This window comes from Numenius arquata, chromosome 4 (genome assembly GCF_964106895.1).
Source record: "Numenius arquata chromosome 4, bNumArq3.hap1.1, whole genome shotgun sequence".
Lineage (NCBI taxonomy): Eukaryota > Metazoa > Chordata > Aves > Charadriiformes > Scolopacidae > Numenius > Numenius arquata.
The window spans coordinates 75,551,343-75,578,650 of record NC_133579.1 but is presented as its reverse complement, the minus strand read 5'-3'; the positions used below and the strand labels follow the sequence as shown (position 1 = coordinate 75,578,650).

General features: G+C 40.2%; 1 protein-coding gene across 1 annotated transcript in view; it reads right to left on the bottom strand.

Moving 5' to 3' along the window:
* The window catches only part of CNTNAP2 (contactin associated protein 2), an 864,917-nt gene that overhangs the window by 320,139 nt on the left and 517,470 nt on the right, over positions 1 to 27,308 (bottom strand). The window contains exon 13 of the mRNA XM_074146844.1: positions 19,028 to 19,228. Coding sequence (XP_074002945.1) covers positions 19,028 to 19,228 — 201 coding nt within the window. The remainder of the gene's footprint in view (positions 1 to 19,027; positions 19,229 to 27,308) is intronic.

Genomic DNA, 27,308 nt, shown 5'->3' with positions numbered 1-27,308 from the left:
AAGAAGGAAAGAATCAAAAATAGCAATTATCTTAGGAGTTTCTTCCCCTTTTACTAAACACGTGTTCACAAAGCAACCATTTAATCTCCAAGCATTTGGATCAAAGTCTCCTATCATTCACAGATATTACTCAGCAGAAGCAGTCTATGCACAGAAGGAATCATGCAAACCTAAAGTAATTTGTTGGTAGGAGAATCCCTAGTTAGGAGCTGTGCTACCCATCACCACCAGTCATATCTAGTTTTCCTTCTGCCTTATTTTAATACAGCTTCTCTCTTCAATGTCACTATCACGGATGAGGTACACTTGGGTTATGAGTCAAAAAGGCAAAATAATTAATACGGTTTTTGTATCATGTGTTCAAGCATTCCTTGCACTAAGTTGAAAATACAATCGAAAAGTTAAAGTCATGCAGCTCAACACACTGAGTTGAAAACATCCTAGCTGGAGAGGCGTTTCCATAGGAGTTCCATAAATTAATTCACTGAAAAAGTCATTATTTCTTTTCCTTAACTTCTGTGTAGTGCTTCCGTGTTCTGCAGTTAAAATCTGTTGTGTTTCCCTGCACTCTCTGTCAGCAGCTGTACGTTCTCCTTGGCTGAGGCAGCTGTGAGCACTTGGCCTCTCCTTCTTGCCTCTCCTCAGGGCAAACACACGACAGTATAAATATCTCTGAGTATTTAAGGGATTCGTACTTTAGGGATGAGAAAAATTAATTGGTGGGGTGCAAAAAGGAAGGAAAAGAAAAAGGACAAATTAAGTCAACAAAAATTAAGGCAGAATATAATTACAATACTAATTAGAATAGTTTTCCAGTAGGAGCGAATCATTTAAATACGAACAAAACACAATAATGAAGGACTGTACTGTTGGGACATCTCTTTTACATGCCAAGCTGTGCTCTGAGAATAGAACTGATAACATCACCAGATTTTCCCCCCTGTCTATAATTCCAATTATTTTATTGTATTTTAATGTTTTATTCTGAAGAATGCTTTCAGGACATTACCAATCTCTCTTTCAGCTAAAATCCCAGTACTACTGCTTTGCAAATTAGAAAATGTGTTGTGGTTCGTTGTTTTTTTTAATTTATCCTTGAGAGTGTCCCAAAAAATAACTAAACGCTTTGTGTGTTATTAGCTCATACATTAAAGAGTTCCTAATTCATCTACTAGAAGATTTTTACACTTCTTAGTTTTAATGAGGTTATTTCTAGGGCAACAACAGCAAACAAATGATGTTGTAAGAACATCTGTTTGTACAAAGGATTACGTCAAGGCTACTTTGAATAATTCCGATACATTCTATTCTCCTCCCCCCCCCTCCATTAGTATAGTGTACTAGCATAAACTTAGGAGTCTTCTGAGTGGCGGCAATTAAAGTTATTACATGAAGATATAACGGCACTGTTTTCACAATCAATATGTGGAGACCTTCAGCCTTTTCAAAGAGAGCATGACAGAGTAATTAGAACCTCTGCTTTTCCATATAACTCGTTTAGGAAGAAAAGAATATAAAGAAGTACAGAACTACCAAAACAAATCTAAACGGAAAAGCTGCAAAAACACTGATCCGAGAACCAACACCGAGTTTCAACAAGGCCAAGTGCCGGGTCCTGCCCTTGGGTCACACCAACCCCCTGCAGCGCTACAGGCTGGGGGCAGAGTGGCTGGAGCTGCCCGGCAGAAAAGGACCTGGGGGTGTTTTCACTGAATTTCACTGAATTTTTTTAGAGTTGGAAGGGACCGTATAGATCATCTAGTCCAACTCCCCTGCTGAAGCAGGATTGCTTAGAGAATGCTACTCAGGACTGCATCCAGGCGGGTCTTGAAAATCTCCAAAGAAGGGGACTCCACACCCTCCCTGGGCAGCCTGTTCCAGGGCTCTGGCACCCTCACCGGGAAGAAATTCTTTCTCATATTTGAGTGGAACCTCCTCTGTTCCAGCTTGTGCCCGTTGCCCCTCATCCTGTCACCGGCAACCACTGAAAAGAGTCCGGCTCCCTCCTCCTTCAACCCACCCTTTAGATACTTATAAGCATTGATAAGGTCTCCCCTCAGCCTTCTCTTCTCCAGACTAAAGAGTCCCAGCTCTCTCAGCCTTTCTTCATAAGGGAGATGCTCCAATCCTTGAATCATCCTCGTTGCCCTTCGCTGGACTCTTTCCAGTAGTTCCCTGTCCCTCTTGAATTGGGGAGCCCAGAGCTGGATGCAGTATTCCAGTTGTGGCCTCACCAGTGCAGAGCAGAGGGGGAGAATGACTTCCCTCAACCTACTGGCCACACTCTTCCCTATGCAGCCCAGGATTCCATTGGCCTTCCTGGCCACAAGAGCACACTGCTTGCTCATTGTCATTTTGCTGTCTACCAGGACTCCCAGATCTTTCTCTTCGGAGCTTGGCTCCAGCAGGTCCACACCTAACCTGTATTGGTGCCTGACATTCTTCTTGCCCAGGTGCAGGACCCTACACTTTTCCCTGTTGAACCTCATGGGGTTCTTCCTTGCCCAGCTCTCCAGCCTGTCCAGGTCTCGCTGGATGGCAGCGCGGCCCTCCGGGGTGTCAGCCACCCCACCCAACTTGGTATCATCAGCAAACTTACTGAGGAAACACTCTGTCCCCTCGTCCAGGTCACTGATGAATATGTTGAACATGTTGGTCGGCTGTCGGCTGAACATGAGCCAGCAGTGTGCCCAGGTGGCCAAGAAGGCCAACACCATCCTGACCTGGGTCAGGAACAGCGTGGCGAGTAGGACTTGGGAGGTGATGGTCCCCCTGTACTGGGCACTGGGGAGGCCCCACCTCGAGGGCTGTGTCCAGTTTTGGGCCCCTCACCACAAAAAAGACATTGAGGGGCTGGAGCGGGTCCAGAGAAGGGCAACGGAGCTGGTGAGGGGTCTGGAGCACAAGTCTTGTGAGGAGAGGCTGAGGGAGCTGGGGGTGTTCAGCCTGGAGAAAAGGAGGCTGAGGGGAGACCTTCTCGCTCTCTCCAACTCCCTGAAAGGAGGGGGTAGCCAGGGGAGGTCGGTCTCTTCTCCCAAGTCCCAGGTGATGGGACAAGAGGAAACGGCCTCAAGTTGTGCCAGGGGAGGTTCAGATTGGAGATTAGGAAAAATGTTTCCACGGAAAGGGTTCTTAAGCCTCGGAATGGGCTGCCCAGGGCAGTGGTTGAGGCCCCATCCCTGGAGGGGTTTAAAAGCCGGGTTGACATAGTGCTTAGAGACATGGTTTAGTGATAGTTTTTATCAGAGTTAGGTTGATGGTTGGACTAGATGATCTTAAAGGTCCCTTCCAACCTGGACAATTCTATGTTTCTATGATTCTAACATAATATTCAGTGAATTTTTGAATTCATGTGAAGAGGCGAAAAATATCTACCTCAAGACCGGCAGCAACCTCCCCAGAGCCCTCATCTAATTCCTATTTGAGCTTCTGATGCCTACAAATGAAGTATTAGTTTTTTTGTTTATTTAAACATATATGCAAATTTAGGCCCCACACTGCCACATCGCTTCCTCTGAATGGACATGAAGCCTGGTCCAGTCCCCACTATCTGCCTCATGTCCTGCACGCGGCCACCGGTGGCCGAGGGATGGGGAGAGCCGAGAAGGAAGGACTTCTCCTTTCCACTGCCCCCACGCGACACCAGCTAGTCATTGGCCTGAACCCCACATGCTGAAATCTTGCCACAGACTGCAGTTAACGCCTCCCCCGGCTTAGCCTTTGCAGTACCAGAGCTCGTTAGTAAAAACAAGAATACTGAAAAACTGCCTAGCTAAAACAGGTCCGTGGCATAACGATCCGATTCCATTTTTAAAACTAGACTGAAACAGAAACAGAAAACTATCTTAACGCCCGTGACCAATAAAAATAAACCTACCTTAAACCACAAAGCCTTCGGCATAGTATTCCGTGTTCTCACAACGTGAAAAGGTAAATACTTTTGAAAATTTAATTTATAATTGCTTTAAGATAGTTTTATTTATCAAATTGCCCATACGGAAAAGGGAAATGCAACCTCAAATTATGACCACAGAAGAACTGAAATTCTACTGCATGGGTTTAATTAAAGTGGATGGTTCATCTGAAGAGGTTTTTTTCAAAATTCGTAATGATGGCATTAGCAAGTTATTAAATATGAAAATTAATTGAGAATATGATTTGGTTTGTAGGGCTATAGGGTTGACTAAGCATTGTTAATGACTTCCTGACTAATGCTCTGCTGCAATTGTGGCCATTGCGCCACATCCATTCTTCAGTTACGTACTGGGTTTTGACCAAACGCTGTCTCCTATTATTCAGTATCCGCCTAAATATTACCGTCAGGCAAATCAGTCTTCTGTTGGCAAACACTTTCTTGGCAAGTAAAAGCTACAGATTTCTCCTCAATTAATTGATGTTTGAAAAACCTCAGCACTTTATTTGTATTGAAATCTATAATCATTCTGCACCTCCTAGCGGTAGTTACCCATTGAGTTCAAATTCTCAGATTCAAAGCCTGGTGGGGTTGGCCTGGCACCCGGCCCCCGAGCACCCACCCAGCCGCTAACTCACTGCTCTGTGATGGACCGGGTAAGAGAAAAGGAAGACCAAGAGTGAGAAATCAAACGGGTCAAGATAAAGACACTAAGAGAAAGAAAAAAAAGAATGCAAAGGCAATAGCTCATGGCCCCCCTCAAGCAGACCGGTGTCTAGCCACTCTCCAAGCAACTGCTAAATCAGAAGTCAAACCCCACTCTTTCTTCCCCTACCCGCATTTTTTATGCGTGATGTTATATGGTATGGAATATGCCTTTAGTCATTTCAGGTATACATTTCAAACTATGTAATTACCTGAAGGGAGGGCGTAAAGAAGAGAGAGCCAGACTCTTTCCAGTGGTGCTCAGCGACAGGACCAGAGGCAATGGGGACAAACTGGTACGCAGGAGGTTCCCCAGGAACATCAGGAAACACTGCTTTACTCTGAGTTTGACCAAGCACTGGCACAGGTTGCCCAAAGAGGTTATGGGGTCTTCCACCTTGGAGACTTCCAGAAAAGACATTTGGAAACAGTCCTGGGCAACTGGTTCTAGGTAGCCTTACTTGAGCAGGAAGGTTGGACCAGGTGACCTCCAGAGATCCCTTCCAACCCTTCTGTGATTGTATGATTCCATGAATATGTACTTGTTCCCATCATGTTTTTATACCTGCTTTCAATTCCTTAGTTGACATTTTTATGAATGCATCTTAAAGAAATAATCCCCCACACTCACAGTGCTTCTGGAAAGGTATCATACCATATGATTTTCTACTGCATCGTATCTCTAAGCACTATCCTGTGTATCATGATTTTTTTTGTACAGTATGCTTTTTTCTTCTCTGAAGCAATGATGAACACCATTCTGAAAACGTGTACCAATCTGAGGCAAGGATATTGCTCACTGATCATTGCCTCACTTAGTATTTCATATCTTGTCATTTTCCCATAAATTACCTGAGGATGTGCTTTATGTTAATGCACAGTTCAGCAGCAATCAACCATTTGCATGAACCCGTATAAAGAGCATCGTTCCAATGCTTTTGGCACTATCATTAACATAAATTGAAACCTTTCTAATATCAGTTCGTGTTTACATCTGACAGGATAGAGGAATTAGCCATGTGTAGAGTCATTCCTGATGTAAATCTCCATACTTAATGCTATTCAAAAACCATTTTCCAGCCAAAGTATGCTGACCTGTGGCTCTGGTCTAGCATCAAATTTAAACAACAAACTAGTAGAACATTGCTATAAAATAAATTGGAAGGAAAGACTCTGTAACACAAATACTGAAACACCAGTTTATGTGAAAGAACCATTTTGACTATCACACATGGCTATCATACACAATATTGTACTGACCAGATTGGAAAATACTATCTCCTGTTTATAGAAATATTTTGATAAAAGCACCAAACGTCAGAGCAAGCAAAATAACAGGTTTCCTCTCAGCCCTGACATTACACGTGAGGATATGAAACTACTTCTATCACCAAACTTTAAAAATAAGCAGAGAGCAAAATTTAGTCCCTGGTCCCTAAAAGCCAACCAAGCTCCCACGAGAGCTGATGAAAAGAAATTTAATTAATGGGCAAATAAACAAGATCTGTAGTTTGTTACTTCGTGTAAAAAGCATAATTTTATCAAATGACAGCAGCACTTCTGGGTGACCACAAGATGAGGACGGCTGTGCTTGTTCACTACAGGAAAACATTTTCTTCCGAAATATGGTATAATGTCCCTATGGACAGAAATGTACTGTATCATAAAGTATAACTGTAGGCATTTTACCTCCTGATTGCCCTCATGAAAATAAATGCCAATAATAATTGCTAGATTTGTTAATAATTCTGATGAATTGTGTCCATCTTGTTCAAGAATAAATGCAAACCAAGTAGCAACTATGCAAATGTGCAGACTTGACATGAGGCTGACCGCTATCAATGTAACACACCTTGGACCCAATCACTTTCGGTGTTAAAACGTCATTCCCTTCTGAAAACATGGGTCTTAGCTGAAGAAACTGTTCATTGTCAAACTCAGCACACTGTTTAGACCAAAAACGAGGGGAAAAAAACATAAAAATTATAAGTTATTGTTTTATATTTTGCACTTTCTAATTTATATTGATTAGCTGTAAAATGTGAAACGTATCATAATAATGACCCAAAGAAGCTGACCTTTTAAAACATTTGTTCTACTTTTCTGCATTTTTTTCTCCCCGACATTCAGCCAACGAAAAATAAATTGCTCCCACAACCCTGTATCAGCTGTTGTAGGAGAGTAGGAGGTTGGGCAGTTGGTAGCCTCAGCTAAGGCAGCTGCGGAAGATGCCAGTAATAATGACTATTACATTACATGCAGCATATGCCCAATAGGAAGCAGACTGAGACCATGAATTCATCTTATCTTGAGAGCTGAACGCCACACAGTAAAAATAATTTTCAGGTACTGTTGTTTTGCCCAGGATCTGAAGCGGTTAGACCTGGATGAAGAACTCAGTATTCCAATATTTTCAAAATTTCCCTTACATGCTAGTTTTCAATTAATAAAACCAATTGTGCTACAATACTTCGAACTTTTTTATCTTCTTCAGTCACAGACTTTGAAGTTAATTGGTACCTGCATTTAAATTAGAGTTAATATTTAAATAGATCAGCTGTCCTTGGTTGAATCCTCTGGGGAAGCTCCAGGCAAGTCACTTCTTGGACTGTGCTTGCTTTTCGATGATTTTATTCGGATAATTTCTTGTCTGAGACTGAAAAGAGTAACAACCTCCAAGAGCATATGAAGAGATTTTTTCGTGCATCCCAAAGCAGAACTTGAGAGTTCATAGTTGTTTAAAGGGCTATCCAATTTCAAAAGCATTTTAGATGAGGACAAGTGGCATGTGTGTAGTTCTACACTGGTCAAAGCAAATGTGGGTTTACTGTACCCTAGAAGTTGTGTGGCGTTTTCTATGAAATTGTAAAGCTGTTATTTTTAAAATGCTACTGGATTAAAGCAACAGCAGCTCTTTTTTTCCCCACAGTCCAGGACATGCACAGACACTCAAAGCCATTTTGTTCCTTTTTTGACCTACAACTTGCTCTGCACTTTCAAGAGGCTTCCTTTTTAAAACATAGCAAATCCCATTAAAATTAATCAGAACTTGAGAAATGCTTATGTGGCAAATTAACTTTTCATTATTCTACTGATTTCAAGGAAGTTACATTAGATGTGACCTTATTCAACTTAGAACTCTGAAGCACTGTTCAATTTTTCAAACTGCATAAAGCTATTCAACCATTTTTACTATATCACAATTTTTATTATTCTGCACCACCTCCATACTTTCTAGAATCCTTCCAGAGAACTCTTATCTTCATTTCCCCAAAACTAGCTAATATTAGCACATTAGTTTCAATTAAAATAACTCAAATTTGAGAACAAAGTAATTAAGCTCAACAATGATCCCTTTGGTATATTTTTGTTGGCTGCCATAAGCCTTTCAGCTACCATATACACGGAGCGATTTGGGTTCTCCGTCATCTCCTAAGAATTGCACCACGTACCCTCTTCCCAAGCTGCTTTTGAATTCCACAATCTCTCCACAGCACTGCTGATGCATCATTTCTTTATTTTCACCTGCTAAATTCTGATCCTTTCTCACCGGCCCTGCTGTCCGTTAAACCCTTGCCCATCTTCTGAAGTCTGAAAATGATTTGAAGAAGTGATGTAAAAAGAGAGAAGCAGTACCCCAAAACTAATTTTCATAGCTTGAAAAAGTGATCAGTGGAAGCAATATGCCTTCTATATGTATTAATAAGCATTAATCAGTTGAAAAGCAAGCAAGAGAGGAAGAAAGAAGTAATCAAAAACATGAAAGAATGGAATTAAAAGAGAATGAAGAAAAAAAAAAGGCAGAAAAATTAAAAAGCTAAAAATTAATTATATGAAAAACAATTGTTTTCTTTAGTATTGAAGCTATACCCTAAGAAGTACAGTTTTTACTTTGAATTTTTTTCTTTACAAGCTTAGTATTTAAATATTCAACTACAGTTGAAAATTTACAGTGTATATTGTATTTTGAATCCTCTTGAGCTCCTGAAACACCTGTTTTGGGGAAGAGACAACTCTTAGAAATATTTGAACAAGTTTTACTACCAAATTATACATATAAAAAAGAAGAAGTATTCTGATCTGTTCAAAAATCCCAATGATAGTAAAACATGTGAGTAAAACATAGCAGCAAAGGAGGAGGGAAAAAACATGAAAGAAATTTGCTAGGTTAAGTTTATTTCTAGAGAGAATGTCAGAGAATAAGACAATAGAGAAAGCAATTTCTTTAAATGTTAAAACGGACTATTTGTGTAACTTTCTATATCCCAGTAAAACTCGATAGTCATAAACAAACAAGAATTTGCGGTGTTGATAATCCAGGGATTGCAATCTGCATTTAAATTTGATAGCAGTTGTTTTTGTAGGTTAGGCTTTTTATTATAGAATAATAATATTGTGTTTTAATTAAAACACAGTAAAACTACAGAAATGACAAGTTTATTCATTAATATAGGCAGAATGTGGGGAATTTTTTGTGCAGAATTTATTACAGAGCTCTTCATCATAGACTGGCCACACGTGGCCCATGACCGCAGCCCCGTGCACACACGGGTACAGGCTTAGGGACCCCTCCGGCAATCGCTGGCAACACCAATTTTCATACATTTTTTCAGAATTTTGTCACGTTATTTTTGTATAAGAAAAGACACAACAGAACCTAGCCCTACATTTTCCAGACTGACAGTAATCCCAGTCATTACCGTTTCTTAAATTCCTCTTTAAATAATACATAATCCCTTTAAGTGGCTTATTTAAAAGCCAGAGAGAGACAGAGAAGGTTGCTTGCTGAAATTGCCCTTCAACTTCATTTAAAAAACTTATTTCTTATTAATTACAGATTTTGCCATTTGTTTCAGAACTAAGCAAGCTATCGCTTAGCGTCTTGGATAAATTATTATATCAGGAATACACTCGCAAGATGTTCTGTGACTTGCAAACATGCCACTACTTTAGTTTACAGGATCGTGAGTGATTTACCAAAAGCTTCTGCGAAGTGAAGTACGGTCTTCCCACAAGAGTTACGCCTCTGTCTCCATTCTAAGCCACTTGCATATGAAAGTGAGGATGCACTCAACCATGTATGACAATTTCTCTCTGTTACTCCTACTATGCACGCCTTTTGTGACTTTAGAGGGGGCTTGTGCTGCTCTTCAGTGGTTCTGAAAGGACCTAAGGGCTCCCAGTGTCCCCCACAGTCCTGATCCCAGGAAACCCACGTAAGGTTGGGCCCCTCACCACAAAAAAGACATTGAGGGGCTGGAGCAGGTCCAGAGAAGGGCAACGGAGCTGGTGAGGGGTCTGGAGCACAAGTCTTGTGAGGAGAGGCTGGGGGTGTTCAGCCTGGAGAAAAGGAGGCTGAGGGGAGACCTTCTCGCTCTCTCCAACTCCCTGAAAGGAGGGTGTAGCCGGGGGGGTCGGTCTCTTCTCCCAAGGAACAGGCGATGGGACAAGAGGAAACGGCCTCAAGTTGCGCCAGGGGAGGTTCAGGTTGGATATTAGGAAAAATGTTTCCATGGAAAGGGTTCTTAAGCCTTGGAATGGGCTGCCCAGGGAAGGGGTTGAGGCACCATCCCTGGAGGTGTCCAAAGAAAATGAGACATTGATGCTAAGATGTTGCATGCAAACACAGATCAACTACCCCTGCACTTCTCGTTAAAGTATATGTGAATATTCAGTTGCTCCTCTTTAATAATGAGCCCAGTGTATGTTAGGAAGAAGTTCTGCGGGCAAAACCTTAACTTCATCAGAGGAAAGACCTAATCTGGCCTCTGGCAGACTTTCACAGTTTCCACTCATTATCCTTCTTTGGGTTTTGCGTCTTGCTGGTGTTACAGATTTCTTGTAGTGGAACATGGCTGTGAACAGGAGCGTTGGCCATCAGGCCACAGATCAAGGTGTAGCACTAATCACAGCAAGAGTCAATATTTTTTCTGGTTCAGTGCGATTAAGCCAGCTCTGCGCTTAGCCTGGTAAACGTTGATCTGCACTGATCTTCATGTTGTGGCCAGCAATCCTCTCAGTTCCTTAGGACTGATACATTCAAACACATTTTGCACAGAAATCTTTAAACAAGCAAAACTAAAACACCCAATACAAACAAAAAATAAAAACAAAACTCTCATTACTTCCAGCACCCTAACTTTTGAAGATTTTGTTAAGATATTTTTAGATTTGTGGGTGAAAAATCACATAGTGGTGCAGAGTATCATCACAGATGAATTATTTTATATGTCTGACAATGTTTTTGGTCTGCTTGCGATTTCAGATTTTCCAGAAAAGAGATTGGTTCAGTATCTCTTCCAAACATTCTTGCTACTTGACACACTGCTTTGCAAAAATTGATGAAAACACAGTCCATGCCATAGGGGACAGATGATTAAAAAGAAAAGAAGCTTTGATCTATTACTTCTGTGTCATTCAAGAGTAACACTACTGTAAATATGATTAAGATTTTACAAAAGTGTATACGAAATTGGAATGTTACAAATATCAGAGGTAGAGACACAAGAGAACATCAAAGAGGAATGAGTAAAGGGGAAGAGAAAAAACGTAAAAAGAACTTTTGAGATGGACTAATGTTAGCAGAAAGCAGATTACTACTTACTAAGGTGATGGGAGAAAAGGTTCTGTTTCATTGTATAGCATGGTCCAAAATACAAATAATTTTGTGGATGCAATTTAATTGGTACACTAGATTCATTATGGCTATTCATCTATGTAAGTGTTTTGGTAGACATGTCACTTTAAAAATAGCTCAAGGGATATTACCTATGTCTTGAATGTATGAGTTAGTAAGACCTATCCTATAAGTTACATGTACCTAGTTGCATATCTGTAGTTTAGGCAAAGCATCATCACTGCTGTTGTGGCAACGCACAGAATCATAACAAGCTGCAGGTGAAACCCCACTGATAGTTGTGGAGCATATGTTTGCTTTACAGAGTCCATGCCAACTACCAGAACATCCCAGTCATCCCCATCATTGGGGTGGGTTTCCAACAGAAACTCGGATAACAGGTCTTTCCCAGGGTAACGGAGACAGCAGTGTGTACCAACCAGCTCCTACTTTCTGAAACTCATCACAGGTGAGCAGCTAAGCTGGTAACTGATTGCAAGCCTTTACCTGTCGCTTCTGAAACCCTGGACTGCATTTCAGTCTTCTGCATCTTGTTAGAGGCTCTGCCTTCATCATTGCCCTGGCCAGCAGATGCCCAGTTTCAAAGTTTAACTTCCACCAGTAGATGTGGTGAGCACCCTTTCCTTTTTTCTTAAATCTGCAGATCCATTTATCTAGCAAACATGGTTATTAATTTTTTTTTCCTATTTCTATTAATAAAGTGAAATATCTTTCCCACTCCTTATTTCAAGAATCTAAGGAAGTGATCATGAATAATTTTTTCTGGCAACACAAATGCCTTGAAAATAGAAGTTACTGTCCATATGCATTTTCAGTAAAATACATTTACCTTACAGAAAATCAGTGACTAATTTAGTTTTTTTCATCTTCTCACATTAAGAAAATCTCACATACAAAAATATTTCAAAAGATACATTGAAAAAGGATCTTGCTGAAGTAATTCCTTCTAAGAAGAAGGGATTGTTATCTGGAGGTCACCTCCTTCTATATAAATTCCTACATAGATTTCCACAAGGAAATCTACAGGTACGTATGGCTTACGCACATAAAGGCACAAAAGTTCAAGGGGACAATGCACTCTCCTCCTCCAGCTTATAATGGCAATGACATTACACAAACCTGATTTTAAAATATATTGTACTTTTTGCATACTCTCTTTAACCTTTAGTAAAACTCTGTCCTCATACACGCTCAGGCAATGTTGGCTGGCCTCAGCTAGACACTGTTTTAACATTAGGAAATCTGCACAGGGAGAGTATGAAATCATTGAAGGGGATTTATGGAAAGAATGGGTTATATGATAAAGAAAATGAGAAAAAGTAGGGAAAATGTATGTGGAATCATTCCAAAGGGGAAATTATTTCAGGGTCTCCCTTTCAGAGACAATTCAGAAAAACTTTTTAATAGACTGATTTGATAATGAACATCAAGCATTCATACATAAAAAGAGCATTAAAAAAACATACTCAAACATACTCCTGGAATGAGATGTATACTTCCGACAGCCACACACGTGTCAGTAATCACACCACATCCATTCCCAAGTTCATATGCATTCTGCTGTGTTCCACGGGTTTCTCTGGTGGCCTCACTATGAAAAGCATGTATGATACAGGGGGTGGGATCTGATAACATCACTAACAATAAAAAGTAGTTCTTAGAAAGCAGTTCCAGTACTTCCAAACTAAACGAACCCTAACTAAAGAATGTTTAAAGAGGGTCCTGAGAAGCAGAAAGGCTTTCCAAAGGTAAAACCTAACATAGAAGGGGCAGCCCAATGCCCCAGGCTCTCAGCTGGGAAAGCTCAGGTCAGAATTTAGGAAAGCCTACCCATAACCTTCAGGCAATGGGTACAAGTCACCGCCTCAAGAAATGAAACGGTATCATCTCATCCATGAAACCAGGGCAGGCTGGTATAACTGCAAAGTTAAAACTCAAACTCATCACTTTTTCTTAAAAAGGCATAGTAAAGAAATCAGGGCTCACAGCACTGCAGTCACGCTTTCCATGGAGACTTCTAATATTCACAAAGCTCTCATCAGATACTATTATTTCTAAGAAACACCAAACCACCATGTAGCCTTTTACACTTAGTGATACTAGATTAAGTCTAATTCCTGCACATCAGCAAAGGTAACTTGGAAAATTAGCAAAATCAGTTCACCAGGTACAAGTATTATGAAGATAAAGTGAAACCAAGAGATCACAGTATCTAAAAACCTCAAAGGAATTGCTAAGAGATAAGCGAAGGTGCAGAGTCAAACAAATACACGAGAGAAGGGTGTATTAATAACGGACTGGAAAAAATGACCTCTTAACTAACCAATTACCTACCTGGTATTTACCTAGGATGACCCATATGTATTTAATGAGAAACACTTAACCTATGAATTAATCTGCTTCAGTTCTGTAGCAACATGACAACGACTAAGGGAAAAAGAAGTCTCCAAAAGCTGTTGGTTTCCACTTCTAGGACATGAGCATGGAGGTCAGAGCGGAGCAAGGACGTTGCTCCTGGTACCTTTCTCCTTTAAAAATCTCTAGAATTTGAAATCAGCTTTTCTAGAACAGTGACAGAGAAGAAGGGGTCAATCAAATTTCTTAAGGCTGGCCAAGACCCATGGAAGCTTACGGGCATGGTTTCTGAAAGAACATTCAGAACTGAACGCTGGAGCCCGAGCAAGTTTTGGAGCAGCTGACATTCACCACTTCAGGAAATACTGCAGAAATCCCAGTCCTCTCTCAGACTCTTTCTGAAAACCTCTTTTTAAGCAGGAATTAAATCTGCAGTGAGCATTCTAGATCACTTAACATTTAGAGATGTGGAAGTTTAGATATTAAGTTCTGATTTGGATGGTTACTTAGGAAAAATATCATATTAAAATTTTGAACTTTGTTTTTATCTCAGTTTGCCCATAAATCTTAATTACTACTGGCATTACAATTGCGTTATTGTAATAAAACAGCTAAACAGCAAACTAAGTTTTCTATTTCACCCGTTAAACTCCTGAATTCATGAAGCTGCTGTCTCATCTCCTCCAAAGACAACAGGCATGAAGCTGTAATTCATGTAGCGCAGTAACTCTGCTTTATGCTTTCCACAGGCTGCCTGCGGGCACAGAGAATGGGAATAAAAACTGGAGCACAACACCAACAGATCTTGTTCCGTTCTCTGTATCTGTGCTTTCAGCTCCCACACTGGGATTATTTGTTACGGCTCCTACAGCTCTGGGAAATGGGAGGCTCCCAGACACCGTGAGCACAGCAGCCCTCCTCCCGCCAGGCTCGCGTTCCCGGGGCGCAGGGAAGAGTGGCAGAACTGGTTCCTCCCCAGTTCAGAGGCTGAGATCAGTGACCCATGGACAATTTCATAGCAAGGAATTCTGCATTCTGTCAGTATATTGTATCAGTGTCATGTGCATCACCTTGCTTATTAGAGTGAATAAGGGAAGCTTCTTCCTATAAAAGCAAAGTGATTCTATATCTTGCTTTACTGCTTTCCCTCTTGTTAACCAGTGGGCACAGAATAATTTTCTTCTATCTCCAAGTTCCTGTTTGCAAATGAGGGAAATGCCCTGTCACCTCCAACAACAACTGGACAGTGTACGGGCATCGAGAACTCAGAAAACAGCTAGCTTTCTGCATGGCCTCTGTGCTAAACATATCATTATCTTCTCAAAATGGAAGTTTCCAAGGAAACGAGAAGAAAAGAGGATACAAGAAATGTAAATTTAAAAGAGCAAAACAAATCGAAAAGTCTGGTGGGGTTTTTTTTTGCAAATTTCCATAGACATGTACACTGTTATTAAGTTGCAATTATGGTCCATGGGCTTATAATTTCATCCATATATTAACAGTACTAGTTACTCGGATTGCCAAGACCAAGCCTCTATCATGCTAATAACTGCATATTTGCAAAGGAATTCGTGTTCTAAAAAACTGTTATCTAAACAGACAATATAGGCAATAAGAAGCATCAACCTCATGTTGACAGAATTGAAAAAAAAAAAAAAAAGAAGAAAAACTAAATAAATTGTTAAGGTCATGAAGGAAATCTGTATTAAGGGTCAGAAAGTGAACACAGATCTCCTCAGTATGTAGTTAATTGACACAAGGACTGTGAGCAACGGCAGGCTCCCGGCTTGAAAATCGCTTCCCCAGAAATGTGCAGTGTTTTATTGCATATTGAGATAATACGGTGTATTTTCAGCAGAGGTGTTAGGTTTTGCGCTTTCTTAAGAAAGTCACCAAGCTATCTTGACTAAATTTTTTTTTTTTCTGATGATCTTTTGTTAAGGCTTTGAAACAGACCCCTATGTCTGAGTATAATTTAAAACATATTGGAGCGCAAGTTTTAAAAAAAATAAAACCGAAAACCAACAAACAAACCCAAAGCAGTAAGGAAGGAAAACTTCATTTCCAGATAGTCTTCACTTACACAGACAAGGGCTGTTTATCGAGCTTTGAGTAGAAAATTGGATCAGATAACCTTCTGCAGCCCCCTCCAACCTGAATTATCCTATAGTCTCATGAGATTGCTGTTTTCAGGAATGTTTTCAGAAGTCACTTATGATTTAATTTACATAGAACACCTTATTATTGGCTTCACTCAGACTAAGTGGGAAGGCAATGGCATTGTGACCTGTAAAATCACTCTCAATCCCTGCTGCTGGCAATGATTTGAATCTGTTCTCTGGGATATACCTGTTATTTCGCTTGGATGACAGCCCATGATTAAGAAAAAACAAGCAATGGACCTGGAGGAATAAGGAACCAAAGTCTAAAACTAATAACAGAAGAACGAGAACTCTTAGTTCATACAGACTGCTTTTCATCTGTCACTCTCAAAGCATGTGGCTATGAGAATTCTTCGACCACTGTGCCTGCAGCCAAAAAAAACCCCACAACAACACACGTTTATTAATATGAAGGCTTTCCTCAAATGCAGCGTTTTGATGCAGTTTCCACTGCACAAAACCCCAAAACGATTGAAGCTATTATTAGCAGCAGAACATATATTAGTGCAATTGTATATACCTCGGCTACCTTTTCAGGACACGCATAACTAAAAGCAGCAAGAGCCCTACTTCACTCATGGCTCGTTAATTACTTGCCATTAATAGATCAATAAACAGCTTTGATTGTGATTTGTTCAAATATGTTAACTGAGCAATTTCTCCGTGATAAGGAATCATGTTGAAAGGCAATGTGAAGCTCGAGAGGCAAAAAGGTGAAAAAGCCGAGTCTTTTCAGTTTTCTCTTTTCTCATTGACGTAATTTAAAACTAATAAAAACTAACTAAAACTAAACGTAATTTAGTCTATTCTAAGTGGTTACTTAACAGCTGGATGGGGAAAAGGAGAAATTCAGACTTAGAAGAGCATCTGAGGTCAAGGGCACAAAAACTATTGTCGTCTCATGAAGTCCACAGAGGTTTTGCCGCTGGCGTCGGTACAACCAGGATTGAGCCTCCTGAGGAATACAAAGATGTGGTCGGTTTTGTTTCTTTCTTTGTTTCTTTGTGTGGGCACCATGCTGCAACGATTTATATAGAAAGCTCTGTGGCGGGAGAATCCTCACGGGTACTCGGGGCTGTGCTGTGAGATGAACGGGGCGTCGTAACACATTTAGCAAATAAGGCACACCTCCAAAAAAAAAATAACAAAACCCAAACCAAAAAAAAAACCCAGAGAAAGGTATGAAAAATTAGTTCCTCGGCTTAGAAGCCACAGACTGAAGTCAAGAACACAGAATCACAGAATCACAGAATCTTAGTGGTTGGAAGGGACCTTTGAGATCATCGAGTCCAACCACACATCATCGAGTCCAACCAAACACATAGCTTAGAAAGAAAATGTATTGCCCTCTTCTCCACCAAGACAGAAATCCCTGCTGCGCTGCGTACACACCGGTGCAGGTGTTACGCACACACTGCAGTGTGACTCTCTTACTGGCTCGGTTAGAATGATGGGCCTTCGTTGTTTCTTTCTCTCACTTACAGGAAAAAAAACCAACCGCCTCATAGAGTACCTCTGGAAACTCACTTTCCAGACCAAAAAAACTGGCTTATAAAGAGTTTTTAAGAGAATTTATTTTTCCGTATCAAAGGTGGAAACATGAAGAAAGAAGTATCTGCAAAATACATCCAAACATTTCTGAAGAAATGCTTAAGAATGCATATGTCGGGAATTAATTATTCCTTGAAGAAATTTTAATAAGTTATTATTTTGTGTGCTGCTTAATTTTTCTTTTAAATCTGGAAGCCAGGGTAAACATCTGCAATTGCAGTATGTATTTCTTATATTATAACATAAACATATACTAACAAGTACAATTTCATCCTGAAATAATAGTCTTACACCATTAAAAAAGGAGACTCTAACACTGTGCTCTATGTAAACTATGTGCTTTCTATGCCTGTTATCTCCAGCTCACATCCCCAGGTAAATTCTAAGTACCTGCCCAAAGATACAGCCATATACTACTTTTCTGAAGCATATGGAAGCAGGGAGCTTGCATCCATCAGCAGAATCACAGTACTTGGAGTTATGAACATGATTCAGGATCCTATACATTAAGGCCCAAGAAAGAAGAAATTATTTTCCACTTTGCAGAGTCTCTGTGCTATGCTAAATTAAGCAAAATAATGGCAACAGAGACAAATCATGCATTAGAAATAGTTCAAGAACAGCAGGGAGGAGGGAGAGGAGTATCAAGCATTACAGTATCTATTAACTAATGGAATGCTTATGAAATAGGGATAAGATGCACGTGCATGCCAAATGAATACATATTTATACCACCATAAGAAAATATACCAAAATAAATTAATGAGGGAAAGCAGCTTAAAGTATAGCACTGTAAGCATCCAGCCGTTAGTTCCACCTGAAATGTATTTTAATTGCTCCTACTACAATGAACTAATTTCACAATCACAAAAATAGGTTATATATTTCCACTTATAACCCAGTCTTCATTAAGTAGCATTAAAGATTTATTTAACATTAATGCTATCATACACAATTAGAGCACAGATACAGTACTAGGTGTATATTAAAAGAGTTTCTAAAACTGAATTCCTTCTTTATGTGCTGTTTTCCTAATCCTGAAACAACAAATACTTTTGCATTTATCAGTTCCGGGTAAGACTTGTTGAGGAGACACACACAGCAGGACTTTGACTGTTCTCCTCCAGTAAAGCTACACAGCAAAACAAGAAACTTCAAATGAATCTACTTGCAGGCAATAGCATCTCCTATTTCTCACGCAGCCACATTACTGACGGTGCCAGTCTCTACAAGGTGTAAGGCATCTGATCACCCCACAAATACTCCACATTTAAGAAACTGTTTCAGAGCTATTAGTGGGAAAATTCCAACCCTCATCCAGCCAGTGCCCTCGCTGACTGTAGCATATGAAAACCGACAAGCAGAAAACCAGATTGAAGTTCAAAGCAATTTTTCAATGCCTCTATTGATTAAACTTTAAAAGTTATCCTGTTTACCAAAAGCGTTAAGGAGCAACAGATCTGAGCGAAGAACACACCATTTTGTGGTGCAAGAAAATTCATTTTAGTAGTAAGCAAAGAGGCAACATTTCTGAAGAAAATAATTCCTTCTGTATTTCCAATTATTTACCTCTTTGTGAGCTTTAATGAAGGTGAACAAACAAGTATGTTCACTGAATGGACTGGCCTAAAAGAAATACCTGTTGAATTGTTCAGATAAAGCTCTTTAACACTGTATTTAACTCGTATCCCATTCTCAGCCTACCTGGGGTATTCAGCAGCCGGGACATCTTGCAAGAATAAGAGATGAACTGCTCGCAGTACTCGGCACTACTGGTAATGGCAGAAATCTGGTCCATCGTTGCACTGTAGTTGAGCTGCAGCACCGGTACCTTTTCCAGGCTGTTGCCTCCCACAGAAGTCTGCATTTGCAGATCGTGATACACAGTTGTCCATACTTTATCCTCTGAAAGAGAGGGGAAAAGGACAAGACAACAATTGGTGAGACGGGCAGTGGAAATGAATTAAAATAAATCTAGGCCTTTGTCGAAAGATAAAAATGTTCCTCAAGCTGTTTTTTGAGGGGGTGGTGGGGAAGAAGGGCACTGCACATGAGAAGTCATCAGGTGAGAGCACAGTTCCAGCAACCACGAAGCAATGAAAGGAAGAACCCCTGATCGCCTTCATAGTTTTGATAACCTCACTGTGAGAGGAGACTCCCTTCAACAACCGATGAGACTTCCTTGAACAACAAGGTGATGTACGGAACTAATAAGGATTAGCTTTGGTCAGAAATTGGTTAGAAGGACACAAGCCTGATGCACTGAAGATTCAAGGTTTCTACGTAAGGAAAATTCACTGTGCATGGGAAGTTGCGGCGGGCTGGAGAGATGCACTGCTTTGCAGTCCTGTAACAACAGGGATGCACCACATTCTTATGTGATTGCATCATTTAGTGATTAATAATGAAAACAGTGCGGTTTATCAAGGTTTCCAGATTTTCACCCAAGCTGTGTTCCGAGGGTAAACCAAAATTACTGCTTACTGAGACCTGAGTATTTTACAACAGCAGCACCATATGGCCCCATTGATTGTGGTTATGGTACGGATATCAGCGTTAAGAATTAACAGAAGCAGGAGACGATGGAAATATAAAAGCTTCTGTTTAGTTGTGTAAAGACAAAAGGAAGGGGGAAGGACAACCTCATTTTGGTGATAAGAAATGCAGCAGCACTGGCTGCGTCTCAACACTTCCCACAGCCTAGTGCACGTGCAACAAGTGTGTAACATCCAGCCTACACCAGACTCTGCTCGCATTACACTGCTTTGAACTACTCAACAGCAAGTTGCTAGAAGTGTTACTGCCTGCCATTTGCCAGGAGTTACCAGAGAAGATTTAGAATCGTCTAGGTTGGAAGAGACCCTTGGGATCATCGAGTCCAACCATCTACCCTACTCTACAAAGTTCTCCCCTATACCATACCCCCCAACACCACATCTAAACGGCTCTTCAGCTCATCTAAACGTCTTTCAGATCAAACCTCCCACATCTGCTGAAATCTTCACACCTGGGTCTTCACAGGGCTGACATATTATGATATGACGACATATCATAATAACGAAACAACACACTCCACGCTCCTCTTGTTAGAAGGTAGTTTAGAAAGGAAATAAATAAAGAAAAGGCACAAAAATTTTCCTGTTACATACCAACTATTACTTTTTCTTAGAGGGACATTCCACAGGACGAAAATGAAAAAAAATATGTGAGAAAGACATAAGGTTTAAAGAAAGACATAAGAATTAAAAAAAAATAAAAATAATTCAGTCAACATCAGTGATACTGCCTTCCTATAACAAAGCTATTCTATCATTTAGGTGTGAAGAACTTTCAAATTCAAGTTGACTACCTCCCAGTGTAAAAAAACTGTCTCAGCTGATACTGGCTACTCACAGTGTCCATCTCAAATAGCCGAGGACTGAAAGGGGTCAATCCTCCTCTGTGTTACTACAAAAGACTGACAGGAAATAAAACCCAGAAAATTATCTTTTTTCTATAGATTATACTTTATTATACTACAACAAAGTTTCCTAGAAGCACGTCAAGTTATGCCACTAATATTTATCATGTATAGTTCTTTGACATTTGACAGGTTGCCCAGAGAAGCTGTGGCTGCCCCATCCCTGGAGGGGTTCAAGGCCAGGCTGGATGGGGCTTTGAGCAACCTGCTCTAGTGGGAGGTGTCCCTGCCCAGGGCAGAGGGGTTGGAAATCGATGATCTTTAAGGTCCCTTCCAACTCTAACCATTCTGTGATCTATGACATTATAAGTTGTTTTTCTGTTTACCTCTTGAATTTTCTTTCTGTGGTTTTATATACTTCTACTACCGAAGGCCAAGTCAAAGAAAGGTGTCTTGGACTTGGAAAGGGAAATGCAGAACTTTAAAAAAATCTGTAAGAATCAATTCTGGCCGCGGGCACTGGTGCCACATTGCACAAGATCCCCGTTTCCCAGAGAAGCCTTTGTCCCAGAGAGTTCAGCTGTCCCTGTAGAGCAACACCACCGACCACAGTCCTCCTTCCAGAGACGCAGGGATGACAACATGCCATGCTGCTCACTTCGCTGTATTTGTCACAAAAACAGATTCTCCAGGGAGATCACCTGGCAGTTTCAGAGAATACTAATTCACCTGACAGATGTGCCTTACGGCAATAAACCCCATAAAATGTAGCACAGAGCAGTGCGTTTTCAATTCATCTATGTAAATCTCATACCTGTTAATGCAAAGCTCTGATCCATTCCAAAACTTGTGGCTTCTGTATTTTAACTGCATGAAAATACTTTGACAAACTGACAAACTCCAAAGTGCTTCAGTACTTCTTCACCAAGTTCACAGAAATGTGCTTGCATACACTGACGAGCTTTGGGTGCGACCCAGAGGAAAGTCATCTTTCCATGTTATGATTATTCTTATCTCCAGGACTCTATACTCCGACTTATTTTCCACTCTTAATTTTCACTGCGTAGTGTCAGGCGATTTTGGATTACACGGAGTCATGTGGACCCATGTGTTCGTAACTGATATGGGGTAAGTCTCTCTAATCAAATGTTCGGAGATAAGGTGAGCAAAGCAGACGGATCCTCCACAGGGAGTATGCATCACTAGCCAAATGAGATGAAATTCAGCAGGTGATGTACGATGGTAATTATTTTAATATTCATATTTTTAGTCCAAAGCTGTATATCAAAACCAATGCTATTCTTGCACCAAGAAAAAAAAAAAATTTTAAAAAAAGGCAGGGGAAAAGAGGAAGAGGAATTCTTACTTCTGTGTTGCTTTAATCCCACGCCCTGTACAAGTACAGAGTAAAAATTTATAATTGTCACCTGTCAAGTGATATAGAGAATACAACACAGTGTTGCTGAGAGCCTGGGATGGAAGTGTACTGCAGTCTCATTTTCAAGAAAGGATTGAGGTAACGTGTACACTCACTGACAGCAACGCCTCATTCTTGGCAGAAAGCGCTGTACCAATAAGAGCTCTAATGTGTTAATAAGGCGTGGACCAGGCCAGTTAGAGCCTCTCCCTGGATTTCTGAGCCAGAAAAGACTCCTGGAGTAGCCACGGGCAAGCCATAGGAATGTCGTTAGGCATCCATGTCTGGGAAGGGTGTTCCTTTTGAATACTGAATTCTGGCCAACGCAGCCCTGACATTTCCCCTCCTGGTGAGGGAGTTTCAGGCTTTACTGTGGTACACTGTATGAAAGAAGATAGAAACATACTCACGGATGGATCTAGGTTGCCTTTATGTCAGTCAGATGTATTCTCTGAACCACTTAAAGATCCTTCTGTCAAAGTACAAGTACTACTGATAGATAAAAGTTAGTCGCACCTTGTAATGTTATCTATTTATAAATACACATATATGTCCATAAAGTCAATAACGATTTCTAGAAAAGCACCTCAATCTCTGTCTTCCCACTGTCTAGAAGATGATGGGAGATTGATTGGGGTATACCTGGCCAGTTACTGGGAGAAAATCTAGCTCCCATTTTACCTGCAACCAACTTGTTGATAGAGTGGCTCAAATGACTGGAGAGCCCCTGACGAGAGCGAGGAGCAGATTACCGGCTTACCCACGCACAGGGCACGGGAATCGGTTATGTCAGACACACAGTGCACGTAGGGTAGAAGCAAGGAGAATTGCAAGCTGGCAATTCCTTGGCGTTCAGCAAGCTAGCTTGTCCAAAATCTGGAAGCTGAAAGATGCGCGCCCGCAGGTCAGGCAGAGAGAGAGCGTGGAGGAAAAGCTGTGGCTGGTGTGGAGGATGGAAGCTCCGTGTCTGGATGGGGGATTTTACAGTCTTCACGCGTTTTTCTGATTTAACTAAAAAGCCCTGCCTTGAGGCATGGGCTGAGACAGTCTGGAACGACAGAGTCTTTACTCAGCTGGGAAAACACATGGACAACGTACCACGGACACAGTCAAAAATCCATCTCCCCTGCCCACCCAGAGCTGTGTCTCACACAGTTATACTGCTAGTCTGGAAAGGCTGAGAAGAGAAAGTTGCCAGGCAGGAATCTCAACCTCATGTATCGCATGCTGATTGCAAACTCTTTTTTCCCTTTTAGTCTTAACTATTTGTTAATGTGGTACTACTTCCCATGGAAATCCCATGGAAACCAGACATTTATAGCTTGAAAATAATGCCAAATCCCTCATTTATGGTTCCGGTTTCTCAGAATCTACTTGCTAGTTGAGACCATTCTTCGGAAAGATTTCACCAGTAACCTGCTTGCAGCCAACTTCCCTTACAGAAAAGGTAACACAGATAACTCATACTATCTCAAATACCTATATCATCACCATTTATGGAATTGTTCCCATGTAGCCAATAACAGAATGTGGTACTCATAGTTAATGTATCAAAATCTGGAAGGAAAGCTACTCCTCATTTTATATCAACAGTACACAGAAATCTCATTTAAGGTACATGAAGTGAAAAATCTGTCCTAGTTAAGTTTAATTTCATATATATTCCCAGCAGTTACAGTCACCACAATATTAGTATGAGTACCCCCTAATACACTGGCAATTATTTTTAGAATGCATAACATATGGCTATTTCTAACCCCAAGTGTTTAGAGACAGTTTGTGGGTCAGAGCTGGGTACATGACTTCTGTACAGCCAAACACACCTATAAAGAGCAGACACCACTTAACAACTATAATGCTGTTAATTAGCATCATCTATAGAACATTCTAGGTGCTTATGACCTTTGTTATTCAAATTAAAAACTATATTTGAATGATTTCATGTTGAGAGTAGATATTAATAATTTAAGGATCCTTATAGTATTCTCATATTCTTTATTGCAGACATTAAAAGGAAGTTAAAAGCTAACGTTTAAAGGAAATCTAAGTATGTTTTAAATTACAAAAATGCAATCATATTACAGAAAAGGGTGTAAGAGAAATTTAAAGTAAAGCAGAGAAAATAAGGGGGGGTTGGAATATTGCATGGGACAGTTGCCATTTCCTGGGGGCTCTGATAATGTACCTTTGCACCTTAGCCCAGTGTGTGCTGTTTTATTTGAGGCTGGTCAAAATATCCTGCTCCAATGAGTACTCCAGTCAGCCAACGTGAGTGCTAGGCCTGGCCTTGAATTTGAAACTTATCATTAATTTCAGATATTTTGAAAGTTGGAGCAGTCTGCATTATTCCATTATTAATTTATTCATAGAAAGACCGGTTTTTAAAAAGATCACTTAAAAAAAAAACCCCAAACCCTTCTTAGCCCCGTTGTAGGAGAATGAGTCACTTGTGAAGTCTCAGAAAAGGAATTCCGTCACTAAGATGAGTGCTGTCAATTTGGGATGGATCCATTACACTCTCCTTACAGACAACGGTTTTGAATCCTAGTTTTAAGTGGAGAAGAAAATTCAAGGTACATTCGCAATAAGCCGTCTTTGTAGCAAGGTGAACCAGAAGAGTAATGTATGCATTGAACACATAGCCCGTGTCCCACTCTGTCCTCTCTCTCCCCCTCCAGCTGTCCATATTTTAAGACAAAGTGACTTTTGCCTTCAGTGGAAGAGACTGGATCCTTCCCACAGGCATGGAAGCATAAGAGCTCCCACCTGCAATCACTGGGCTGGTACCAGCTTTCCCACTGGAGGAGAGGGTACCAACACCCGCTAATTGCTAGCTCATTAGGAAGAGAAGGCTCTCCCAGATGATCACTTCCTCATTCAAATTCACTTCTTCTTAGCTCTTTTTTAATGTTACATAGAGTGTTCCCATTGTACAGGAAAACAGATATGAAAAAGTGGTTTTTTCATTATTTTCTTTTTAGCAGTGAAGGAGGAGCCTAACATTTTTTGAACAGAATGCAGAAAACCAGTAACCATAGATTCTTAATAGAATTCATAATGGTTTTCACTAAGAACAATCTAATTAGATCCAAACTACTAAGACATTTGATACAATTATAAAGATAATAGGCTTCTTGTAATTTAGCGTATACATCGCTCTATGGTGAAGCACTTCCTCTCCCACAGATAGATACTGTAGTAAGATTAGGTTCATTCATTTCAGAATTACTTTTTTTTTTTTTTTTCTAAAATAAGGGAAATAACCATCTGTTTCCTCAAAAGGAAATTGAAGTGACGTAATTTACTTTGCTGAAAATACCTTTCAATTGCAATGACTTGTTTCCAGTCCTGCCCACTCACTAGTTGCCTTTCACTAATAAAAAGCAAAATGTTTGACTAATACTTAATTAATAGTGATTAACAATGATTCACCAATAAAAAGTGAAAAGAATTTTAAAATTTCCTTGATCACCAGCTACTCATGTGATCAAATCAAACATTAATACAAGGGATTTTTCCCACTTCATATTTAACATACTTTATGATGGTGGTGATAGTATTTAACATGATGTCGCCGACTATTTTCCAAATGCTCGGTTTATCCTGTTACTGAATTTACCTCATTCATCTGTTTGGTGCTGACTCAAGCAAGAAAACCTGCTTCTGATAAGCAACTCAAGTAATCTTTGGTAATGATAATTAACTGGAAATAAGTCCAGTATGTATTCCACAGGTATGGACATCTTTTTTCCCCTTTTACTTTACAGTTACAATTATCATAATTAGAGTATTACTTTTTTTGGCATTAATGGGTTTATGTCCTTAAGACATTATTTTATTTGATATTTTCAAGAAATCAGAAAACATTTCTATTTCTCAGAAAAGATCATCTTCTCTCTGATTAATTAGATCAGTAGCTTTTTGATAGATGCGCTTTCATGGCGGTGATAAATGTCAGCTGGTATGACTACTTTCATCACACTCAACCACACCTCGATTCCTGGTTGAAGCCTCAGAGAAGATGGCTTTGATAAAACCTGAGCGTATCAAATAGTTCCTATTTCTTTGATGACTGCTATTATTTACAAGTCCAAAAGGAAAGATTGCAAGTCCACACCAAAACCCATGGCGTGCTTTGTCCATCAGCCATGTGCGAAACGGACATGCTAGGAACTTTAACCCTCAAGCTGATGGCATTTCTTCTAGACAGCTGTCGTCTTGCTCACTAACACAGCAGCGGCTAATTACTATTTACCAAAAATGTTGCCGGTAGACAATAGTTTTATCCCAAGTCTCTTCCTTTTTGGCACACATACTTGGCATGAACTTGTAGGAAGACAAGTGAGGATAAGTGGTCTGTGCTGATGACCAGTTCTACACTGCTGATACCTCTCACCGGGCTCTTCTTGAAACCAGCAGTGCGTGTTCAGTGTTCAGACAACGGAAGGATGGGATAGTTAGCTGAAAGCTCAGTGAACATAAAAGTAAGGCAATACCTATGACAAAGACAGAGGGAAGTCATTTCAAGATGTAATAAAAATTACAGCCATCTCCATCTGCTGCTGGGTGCTCTGCATTTGTTGTTCAGAACTGATGCCTGGGGGCCCGATTGGATTTCTAACTACTATTTGACAACTGTATTGCATCAACATTTAGGAATGTGTTTCCTTCACATATGCCAGCCTGGAGACAGCTCTTTACTAGACATCATGTTTTTTACCGTCATCAGTGCATTTGTCACTTCAAATTAGATTACTGCAATGTGTTCTACAATATGCTACACTACAAATCACTCAAGCAACTACACAAGGCAGCCCGTTTCAAAGTGGACTGCCTTCTAGGGAGGATAAAAATTACAATCGTAATCATCTCATATTATGAGATCTCAAATTTTATTTTCTCATGAGAACATAGTTGGTATTTCAATTTCTGTTGAATTGTGTGGGATGGTACCACAACAGTCATTAGCAACGTGATTAAACCAAGCATTTTTTGCAGCAATGTTGTAGTCACAAGATCTGATGTGTACAATTGATGTAGAAAGAAATTACAGTAGAAAATACCCTCTTCTCCCTCCTTCCACTTTTTTTTTTTTAATATCTCTCTATATGTGTACATATATAAAAGTTTAAAACTATATATAGCAATTTGAAAGTAATTCTGCTACA